This window comes from Diabrotica virgifera, chromosome 2 (genome assembly GCF_917563875.1).
Source record: "Diabrotica virgifera virgifera chromosome 2, PGI_DIABVI_V3a".
Classification (NCBI taxonomy): domain Eukaryota; kingdom Metazoa; phylum Arthropoda; class Insecta; order Coleoptera; family Chrysomelidae; genus Diabrotica; species Diabrotica virgifera.
The window spans coordinates 108,765,949-108,777,687 of NC_065444.1; the positions used below are offsets into that span (position 1 = coordinate 108,765,949).

The 11,739-nt window shown below is 30.4% G+C and overlaps 1 protein-coding gene across 1 annotated transcript in view; it reads right to left on the reverse strand.

The window, feature by feature from the left end:
* The window catches only part of LOC114324512 (uncharacterized), a 92,643-nt gene extending 87,318 nt beyond the window's left edge, over window positions 1-5,325 (reverse strand). Inside the window, exon 1 of the mRNA XM_050644819.1 lies at window positions 5,319-5,325. Within this exon, the coding sequence (XP_050500776.1) occupies window positions 5,319-5,325 (7 nt within the window). The remainder of the gene's footprint in view (window positions 1-5,318) is intronic.
* Between the last annotated feature and the right edge of the window lie 6,414 nt (window positions 5,326-11,739).

Here is an 11,739-nt window from a genome sequence, read left to right on the forward strand (position 1 = left end):
CAACATCTTAAGCAAATAGGTATATTAAGACCTAAAAGAGACAAAAGAAAAAGAAATTACAGAGTGGTGTACACAAACTGACATGTGACTGTCTAAAACTTTACATCGGTCAAACTGACAGAAATTTTGACAAACGTATAGCAAGACACAGGAGGGCTTTCAATAACAGAAAAACAGATTCTACGTATGCACTTTACCTTTTAAATCATGATCATTCTTTTAATGAACAGTTTTAAATTATTAATATTCAAAATAAAGGCCTTATCCTATATTTATTAGAATCTATGGCAATTAATAAATTAAAAAATACAGATATAATTCAGAATAACCAGCTTGAGACAAACATCCTCATTTCGCAACCTATTCAGTTAGAGAGGTTAAAGTGCAAACACATACATAGTAAAATACATCACTTGAGAAAGGCACTCTGTCGAAACAGCTATATTGAAAACAGAAGTTTTTCATTGTTTTATTGTTAGATAAATAGTACATTATGTACCTAGTAGGAAAAGTTTAACATTCCCGAACGATGTAAAGATTGCCGTCGAGTCGCAAGCCGAGACAAGGCAATACAGAGTCCGGGAATGTGGCTTTTCCTACAAGGTATACCTACATACTATTTTTCCTAAAATCGAACATTTAAATTATACAGGATGCGCCAAACCTCTGGTTTTCTTTGATTACGGCTAAATTATGGGATATACAAAAAAATGTTTTTAACAAAATTAATGTACCTATATCGAAGCCGTCTATAATTGAAAATTATTTTAGATTATACAGGGTGAGTCAGAACGACGGTAGGAACCAAAGTTGTGTTTTTTTAAATGGAACACCCTATATATTAAATCATTTTTGAATATATTGTTTTAAAATATTAGGAATTTATATAAGGTATTACAGGCCTAAAGTTAACAATTTTCAAAATATTTACACTTTAATTGAGAAAAATTAATATTCAAAGGGCTGTCAATTAGGCTTTCAAGGTAATAAAAATTTTAATGACATGTCAAAGTTCTTTTAGTATACTGTTATTTTTAAATAAATTAACATATCTGACATATATAAAATATACAGTGTGATCACTATTTGCAAACACAAAATTTTCTCATTTTTTTAATGGGACACTGTATATTGCCTTTTGTAGTAAATATTACAACCTTTCTTTTGGTATAAGGTTGTATGTACCTAGCATGTTTCGTTTTGTAGATATTAAAAAAACTATAGATTTTACTTTTTTGCGGATTTTTTATTAAAAAATTTTTTTACAAAAAAATAATTATAATCTGGTTTTAGAAACTTACATTAAAATATCAAATATGAAAATAAAAACGTAATTAAAGATTAAAATAAATCGTATAAGTACTAGTACAATTCAATTGAATTTAATAACTTAAAATTATTTTACAAAAAATATTTTACCATACTAATGAATGCATAAATTAGTTACTAAATTAAATAAACAACCAAATTTGATGTCTAACCTAGTAAATGTTCTACCACAGCAACTTTTTTGTACCAAATTAATTGTTAGTTATATTGTATTTACGAGTAAGTTCAGTTAAACTTTTAATTTACCTTTTAAATTTACTTACATCTTGAGAACATAATTATTAAGTATGCTTTGAAACAAATGAATGTTAAATGTATCAGCCAAATTATTTATTCATATAAATAATATTGACTGGTGCCACAAAAGCTGGTAATACTTTTGTAGTTGAAATTTTTGTAACAATTTTTTATATTTTAAATTTTAATTTTTCAACCGAACAATTGGTGGATATGACATTTGTTTTGGGTGAAACTGGGCATAGATACTATTTACTTCATAATATTACCTATACTTCTATAACGTTCATTTGTTTCAAAGCATACTTAGACGTTCTCAAGATGTAGGTAAATTAAAAAGTTATTAATCTTTTTCTCATGATCATCTTTCAGTGCGTCACAGTTTTTCGATTTCTTTCTAACACATTAAATTGTATGTGACAGAAAAAAACGCACGTCGGTGATTACATTTCGTCGGTGACATTTTTAACATTTATTCTAGTTATTCTAGTTGTCGATAGATGGCGCCATAATAAAAAAATAATTTTTTTTAATTAGATAATCATATTACAAATATAATCTGTATAATTTATAAGACTATACAAATCAAAGAAAATACCATTTTATAAATGCAAGAAACACATTTGATTTGTTTTTATTCCAAACTGAAAATAAAATGTGACAACAGTCAGGTTTAACTAAAATGTCATGTTAGAATAAATGTCATAAATGTGTATTATCACGGACTTACCCTTTTTCCTATCATTTGTTACGCACTGAAAAATGCTCATGAAAAGGACAATAACTGACCTTACTCGTAAATACAATTTAACTATCAAAATTGGGTACATTAAAGTTACTAGGGCAGAAAAATTTCTAGGGTAGATTTTAAAATTGGTTGTTTAATTTAATAATTCATTTATCCATATTAATAATTACTTATTAGTATGGTAAAATATTGTTTGTAACATAATTTTAAAGTTATTAAATTCAATTAAGTTGCACTTGCATACGTTTTATTTTAACCTTTAATTACGTTTATATTTTCATCTTTGATATTTTAGTGTATGTTTATAAAATCAGATTATAATTATTTTTTGCAAAAAAATTTAGTAAGTAGCAAAAAAGTATCCGTGAAACGTAAAATCTATAGGTAGTTCTTTTTTTTAATATGTTCCAAACCACACATGCTATGTACAGTTACGGTCACTGAATAGTTTACACTTTAATTTTTATATTGTAATACTGTAATATTGCAGTGTCGTACGGATTTGATAAATGTCAAAATCAAAAAATCTCAAAAAGTCAATGCTTGTCAAAAATTTCGTGAGTGTTGAAAAATAAAATACGAAACTAAACCATATTAAGACCATAATCCATTTTATTCAACTTCTTTCTATATTTTCCATTTTGTTAAATTTTGTAAAATTTATTTTTATTCTTTTGATTTTTTAAATTCAATCAACCTATTCTATGTACACCACTGGCAACGTCACTTTGACGCAAGTGGTGCGTTTAAACGAGGTACAAATTTAAAAAATCGGCTCCTAGATAAGCCAGCCTGTAAACTATTCACTGGCCGTAACTGTATATACAACCTTATACCAAAAGAAAGGTTGTAATATTAGGGAGTTTTTGTTGCTACGTAACGTACGCATCTCCGTATACGTAAAGCAACTAACGTGTCGTAGAGGATGAATGTTAAAATAGGTAGTTTTTGTAATTGCCTTAACGTAACGTAAAGCAAATCGTAAAGTCATTTTTAAATTCCGTTGACATTTAAAAAAATAAAACAATGTTCACACAATATACAATTAATATACACATGTAAAAAAAGATAAATTAATGATGAAATTGTATGGTTTTAATTGCTTCTATTTAAATATAAAAATATTATTTTTCCTTAGGTTAAAATTGTTTTATTTTTGTTTATACCTACTTTTTAGTTGTAAATTATTGTATACCTACATCAGAATTCCAGTAGGTATAATGTAAATAGTGTGGTAATATTTATTTGAAAATTTTACTGAAACTAGGTCATTTGTTTATCTAGTTATTAATTGTGGTGATCACTGTATTTCTTAAATTAATACAAGATTTGTTTGTTTTGCTTTATTAATAGACAACTTAAAAACAATAAAATTTTAAATCTATTATGAAGCTCCAATTTCCAATTACAAACACAGATAATTTTACTCAGATAGACTAAACCAATAACCAATATAACCTTAAAATGTTTATAAACAGGTAGTACGCTGATGAAATGTTCATTTGGTAGGTAATCGGGCAAGATCCTCGTGTGCATTCGGTGACTTTCGGCTCGATAGGGATGCGTATGAACCTAACGTACCAGCCCGTAACCTTAGGTAATACGTATCGCGATACGGGAGTTCAACCATTAATGCGCAAGCGTATATGTCAAAAAGATGCGTTACGTTTACGTATTTGTGTGCACAAAAACTCCCTATTTACTACAAAATGCAATACTAATATACAGGGTGTTCCATTAAAAAAATGAGAAAATTTTGTATTTGCAAATAGTGATCACACTGTATTTATGGCTATAAGTAAAAGATATTAAATTATTTAAAAATGATACTATATTATAAAAACTTACCTACCACTTAAATTTTTATTACCTTGGAAACATAATCCACAGCCCTACAAATATTACCATTTTTCTCAATAGAAATGTAAATATTTCGAAAATTATTAACTTTAGGCCTATAAGAACTTTACAAATTTTTCATATTTTTAAAAACTATATTCAAAAATCATTTAATATATAGGGTGTTCCATTAAAAAAAAATACAACTTTAGTTCATACCGTCGTTCTGACTCACCCTGTATAATAAAAAATAATTTTAAATTATAGACGGTTTTGATATACATTAGTTTTGTTAAAAACATTTTTTGTATATCCCATAGTTTAGCCGTAATCAAAGAAAACCAGAGGTTTGGCGCACCCTGTATTAAAATTAACATGTTAAAATTTTCAAATAGACACATTAGGTTTGTTCTAGCATCAGTTTCAAACGGTTTGAAACCATCAGCGAATAGCGGACCAGCGCGAGTAGAGGGGATAGCACTGGTGACGGTATTATGTTCTCTCACTGACCAACTGTTTGCTGACGGTTTCTGACTAGTTTGACTGTTTGCTAGAACAAACCTATAGGGCTTTTCATCGACTGTCATTTATTTCGAGCTTCTGTCATGTGTCACATAATATTAATATATCTACGTCATACGTCTTTGGTGTGTATCATTGGTATATACATGGTGTATACCAAAGACGTACAACGTAGATATATTAATATTATGTGACACATGACAGAAGCTCGAAACAAATGACTGTGAATGAAAAGCCCTATTATTATTTTGACTGAAATATTCGTGACGCCACCAAATACAGGTTTTGTAACTATAGAAACAAAAATATGTATTGAATTGTCAAATTTGACGCATTTGCTTATTTTTGGCAGTATTTTAAATCTGCTGTAAGGAAAAAAGATTTCCTTATAGCAAGGAAAAAAGATTTCCTTGCCTTACAGTAAGGAACTAACATTTCCGTACAATTATTTTTCGTTTCCAGCCAACGGCTAAGTATACGGAAATATCGAACGTTTCTTTCAAAAGTGTTGTCAAAAATGTCTAAATTTCTGACCGATTTTCGGAAAAATTAATTTTCATCAAGTAACGGTCGAATTCATCAACTATTTGTTTAGTTTTTACTACTGTCCGTAATCTCTTCTCCACCTTCGACACCTACTTACCTGACATTATATACGTTAGCCTTTTTTATTTCTATGTTATGTAAGTTTATAAATTTTTTATATCAAATTAATGCTTCCCATAATTAAAAAACTTGTGTTATTGATCAACCGTAAATCCATCTACAAAAAGGTCGTCCAATAAAATCCAGTTCATCAAAAAAATAAATCTTTCGTACGACAGAACACAAATGAAAAAATGGAAAATTGAAAAAGAAGGAAAACAATAGTGTGCAATTATTTTTTATGGTTTCCTGTTTGAAAAAATAACGTATCGTATATATTCCAAATACAGTCAATATTATTTATTTTTATAGAACAACTTCCATTATATACCGAAATGAAAACAATGCAGTAAATCAGAATTTCAGGTCATTTCGAATGAAAAATGATCAATATTACAACCATATTTATTGTTTGCCGCAAGAAAATGTCGCTAACACCGTTAGGAATTACAAGCTCTAAATGGAATGGAATAATTTCCCACAATTCCCCTTAAAAGGGGAACCGTCTGCTGAGTATTTACAATAGGGCAGGTTAATACATACTACAACAAAATGTTAGTCTGTCTGCGCCAACAAATATGTGCAATATAAGTATTATATTAATATCACTTTTTGTATTTAAATAATGGTATTATTCAACATATCAAATGCCTAACTATAGAGGAACCAGTGTAGGTAGAGGTTTTGGATTTTGACAGGAGCTATGAGTCATGCCGATTCAATACACAAGTTTACGTGAATATTTCAAGGACATAGCTCTTGTCAAAATCCATTACCTATAATGTCTTAACAAGTCAGTAGCAAGAATCTTTTCCACAGTCATAAAAGAAAAAATAGAACAGCAGATTCCGAATTTCCATTATAGCGAAGAACAAGCCATATTCCGAAAAGCCAGATCATGCCTAGATAATATATATTCATCATGCGACAAGCGATAGAGAAGAACAAAGAGAAAAAATATTGAAACACATATGACCTTTATCGACTTGGAGAAAGCATACGATAGCGTAATCACGTTAGAGAGAAATGGATAAATATAACACAAAAACTGAAAATAAAATAACAAAATCAATAATCGCAACAAAAGGTATCAAACAGGGATGTGGTCTACCACCTACATTTTTTAATCTATACATCGATCAGGCTTTGAAAATATATACCAGTACAAGAGAATATTCACTACTTTTCGCCGATCATCATCATCAGTAGCTCGACAACCCTTTTTGGGCCCTGGCTTGTTCCAGGATTTTCCGCCATTCTGTTCTGTTCCTTGCTTTGTTCTTCCAGTGGGTAATCTCAAGTGTTTTCAGATCTTGTTCCACTTGTTCCATGTATCTAAGTTTGGGTCTTCCCTTTGACCTTCTCCCTACTGGTGTTTGCCTCATTATATGTTTTGGTGTTTCGGTCTCCAACATCCGTTCAACATGGCCCATCCAGCGCAGACGTCCGATCTTTATGGATGTTATGACGTCGGGTTCGTTGTATGCTGCGTATAGTTCAAAATATATCTTCTGCGCCAGTCATTTTCTTTCACCCCCTTATATTGTGTCTGAGGATTTTTCGTTCAAACGTACCTAATAAGTTCTCATCGCTTTTCGACAGTGTCCATGTCTCTGATCCATATTTAAGGACCGGTTTTATCAGGGTTTTGTATATTTTGCATTTGGTTTTTCTCGTGATGTTAAATCTTAGATGTCCATTGTCTTAGATGTCTTAGATGTTAGATTTAATTAGTCCATTATATGTTTTATTAGCAATATGTATTTTTCTCTTAACTTCTTCGCTGACATTGTTATCTGCGGTAACTAGTGAACCTAGATATGTAAAAATTTTTACGCTTTCGATGTTATAGTCTCCTATTGTCACATTCTGTACGTTTCTTTGGCCTGTCGATTTGCTGGCCTTCATGTATTTGGTTTTTATTTCATTAATATTTAGGCCACTGTTTTGTGCCGCTCTTTCTATCGCATTAAATGCTTCTATTATTTCTCTTTTGCTTCTAGGTATGATATCAACATCATCTGTAAATGCCAATATTTGTACACTTTTTGTTATTATTGTTCCTCTGGTGTTTTTTTGACTCTCTAATTATTTGTTCTAATGTGATGTTGAATAGAATACAGGATAGGGCATCTCCCTGTCGTTTCGCCGATGACCAAGTCCTTTTTTCACAACACATGGAGGACATGGATATGGAATACACGATAAGAAAATTAAAGGAAGAGTATGAGCTATGGGAACTCAAGATAAATGTGTGCAAGACCGAATAATTAGATATTGGATCCAAGGTTAAAGATTTGAACTTAAGTTTAGAAAGGACTATTACGAGTTATAAGACTTTTAATTATTTAGGGTCAATGATAAACCGAGATGATACTTGTATGAAAGACATAGAATTGAAAATAGCACGGGGAAAACAAGCCACGATGCACTCCATGGAGTGATATGGAACAACACTCAAACCAAAGAAAACCAAAAAGGATCTTTCAGATCATAGTTCTGAATATTACCCTATAATCCCTATATGAAGCTGATGAAGTATGGCTAATGACAACAATACGAAATAACATACGAACAGTTGAATTGAACTGTATAAGAAGATTTTTATAAACCACTAGAGAGGATAGAATAAGAAAAGAGGAAATATGGAACAGAATGGAAGTAGAATGCTCAATTACAAAAAAGTTCGAAAACAGAGCCACGTAGTGGTACAGGCATGTACAAAGAATGGCAGAGCACAGGTGACCAAAAAAATATTGAACTGGGACCTGCCGAAAAGAGGACGGAGAGGAACACCTGCTATAGCTCATAACAAAGACAAAGTGTTATTCATTAATTGAGAATATCGGGACATGGCCCGAATTACGAAGTCGTGTCCCGGCGTCCCGGACAAGGCTTCCGGGTCATCCGAATTTTCAAAGTTTTGCTAAAATTATATTTTGAAATTTTGAATACGTTATTCTTCTAAGAATTCACATCAGATTGAATTCGTGGGACGAAAAAAAAGTCGACAATTTCTAGAGTGTAATACTAACACCACGTCCAAAACCCATGCATTTTATATCGTGGTATTATAGATTATAGTTCTACGGACTATAGGATATCCTATAGAACTCCTATAGTTCTATAGGACTGATCGGGTCACAAATGAGGAGGTCCTTAGAAGAATGGGGAAGAATCGAGAAGTACTAACCACCATCAGATCTCGAAAGTTGGAATACTTTGGACACATTATGCGAAATGAATCCAGGTATGTCCTCCTACAAGCCATTCTGCAGGGAAAAATATTTGGAAAGCGAGATCCATGAAGAAGAAAAACATCCTGGTTAAAGAACCTCAGAACCTGGTTCAACACAACATCTGCACCGAGAGAAAAAAATTCTTGACATAAAAAAACTTTATTAATATTTAAGAAAGATCGACTTGGCATATTGCCTAAGAAATGTATGTAAGATATAATTTTCTAAAATATTTCAAATAAATTCCACTATAGCCAAAGAAATATATCTTAAACATGATTGAACTATCACTTTCTGGCAAACTTCAAACCCATTTATCAGAAAGAAATTACACTTAATGTTAATTAATTTTATTAGTCATAAAAATATATTTTCTACACATTACAAAACTATTCTTTCTGAGCAATAATATTTCTTAGTAAGGAATATTATTATTTTACTATTAATAATTAATGTATTTAATGTTAAGAAATATATTTCGCAGAGATAAACGTATATTTAGAGTTAAGTTGATATTTCTTGAAAATAAAGTGATATTACATACGGCGAAATAAATCATTGTGTTAAGGTAAAATCATTATTTATTAATAAAACAAGATATAAAACGTTATTATTACATACAAATATTTTCTCCACTCTTAAAACCACTGGCTTCTACACAATAAAAGGATGGAGAGGCAAATCCAACGTCCTCAAATTTTCCTTCTTTTGTTAACAGCACTTTGTATATCAGCAATTCACTAAAACAAAATCGTTATGTAGAAACAGTAAACTTACTTTAATAAAATTTTTTTTATAAAGATATCTATAGATATTTATTTTGACAAATTTAGGAAATACAAAAAAAAAACAAATACACGGCCCCATATAAGAACTATTAATACTAATAATAATCAATCATATTTAGTTCAAACATGGCATTATTTAACCTACACATCTTTCTTTATTTTTTTCTTGTTGTTAATGAAATATTAATTATTTATCTGTATAATATAATACAATACACAATAAACATTGTTTAGCTAAAACAAGAGGGAAAAAACAACCAATGTATTACATTGAAGCAGACATAATATTATGTAGTTTTCTTATAATTTGAAAGAGACAGCATACCTAATCATTAAGAAATTTTATTACGGGAAAGTATTATTAGTTTACATCTAAGTCATTTAATACATATTAACTAATTCACGGTTTTCGGCAATAACATTTCTTAACCATAAACATATATTTCTTTTAGACTAACTGATTTCTTTATCTCAAATAAATTAACAGAAAACATCCTCAGCGTTGCAACCGCCATGTTTGATATAGCGTTGTATTGTATATTTTTATAGAAGACGATACATTCAAGAAACCTATTATAGTTGATACATAAGTATACACATTTTTAAAAAGGTACTTACATGTATGAAGTTCTACCATTTTTGGAAGGCCCCGCAGTTGGCTAATAACTCCTTTCTTAATATTGTTCTGTCCCAGATTTAAATTGTGGCATATTTCCCAGTTAGAATAATAAGCTCCTTTATTTCAGAGTCGTCCATCATTATACCTAAAAAGCATATAAAGATACTATTATGTTTCTTTTTTAACCATTCGGATACGCAACAATATTATTATTACATCTTAAATTACTCAATTTACTTTTATTTAATACCTATATATGTACGTACCTTCAAAATATCCGTTAATTTTTAAAGAACACCAATAAATCCAACATCCATCTACATGAACATGAACATATCACGCCATCTTGACAAACACTGACGACTAAATCATAAATAGTTAATCTGCGCAATTCTTTTGTGGAAGAAAATCTCTTTGCAAGTAATATTTCGGCATTAATGACAAAGTTTTTATTTTATAACCACAGTTACTACAGAGGGTATTTCGGAAGAATTATTTCTTGTGGTTTAAAATATTTATTTGATTGCAAGAAAATTTCTTGTTCACAAATATAAATATGGATTAACTTAACATTATATTTCTTATACTGCAAAATATTTGTAGTTTTCAATTTAAGAAATAAAAACTTTAGGATAAGAAAATTAAATGTAACCATTAATGCATTTCTTAGTATTGAAGAAATTATCGGTAAGAAATTATTGAGTTGTGTTTAAAAAACTCGTTTCTTTATATGTGAACCGGTGTGTTTAAGTTAATAGGATATGTTAACTTTTAAGAAATATTGCTCAAAGAAATCGGTGTTTTAGGAGAAAAGAAATTGTTCTCTCGGTGTGTGCAGCTTATTCGCGTTGCTGCAGATAAAGTGAAGATTGCCATGATGAACGCCACCATTCGCCGCACGATAGGCACGTCAAGAAGAAGAAGATAGTCATTATCGTGTTCTTAAAAAATGGCCCGATTTTTATTGAAAAGTCCCGGATTTCAGGTATTTTTTTCAGCCTTGTCCCGGATTCGAGTGACTTGGAGTTGGTCACACTAATCATACAGAAAAATATTTTGATTTTTGTGGATTGTTTATATTGTTTGTTAGAAGTTTTGTTTTACGATTTATTTTAAGGCTCATTATGTCGGAATATGGCGTAAGCTTGACAATCTTTTTTTGCAGGGTTCCAGACTAGGAATATGGTAGAAAAAAGGACGTATCCTTGCTGAACACCGTTCTAGTTGATAGTTCTTCGGTTATTTCTCCCGCGTGTTCTACTCTGGCTCTGTATCCCTCAAAGAATAATCTAATCGGGTTGATTCACTTCGTCGGTAGTCTATACTGTGTCTTAGTATCTTCAACATTTGTTCTCTGTTTATACAGTTCAAAGACTTTTTCGAAGTCAATAAACGTTACATATATGTCATTTAGCCATTCGCTTGCTCGTTTAAAGATCGTTCTTAGTGTACTGATGTGGTCAATTATGGATCGTTTTATACAAAAGCCATCTTGTTTAGTTCTTAGTTTTTTGTTAAGGATCTTGTTTTTTGTTGTTTCAAGATCATTCTTAGTCTACTTATGTAGTCAATAATGGATCGTTTTATACAAAAGCCATCTTGTTTAGTTCTTAGTTTTTTGTTAAGGATCTTGTTTTTTGTTGTTTTAAGATCATTCTTAGTCTACTTATGTAGTCAATAATGGATCGTTTTATACAAAAGCCATCTTGTTTAGTTCTTAGTTTTTTGTTAAGTGTCGCGTTCAATCTATTAAATGTAATCTTTGACAATGTT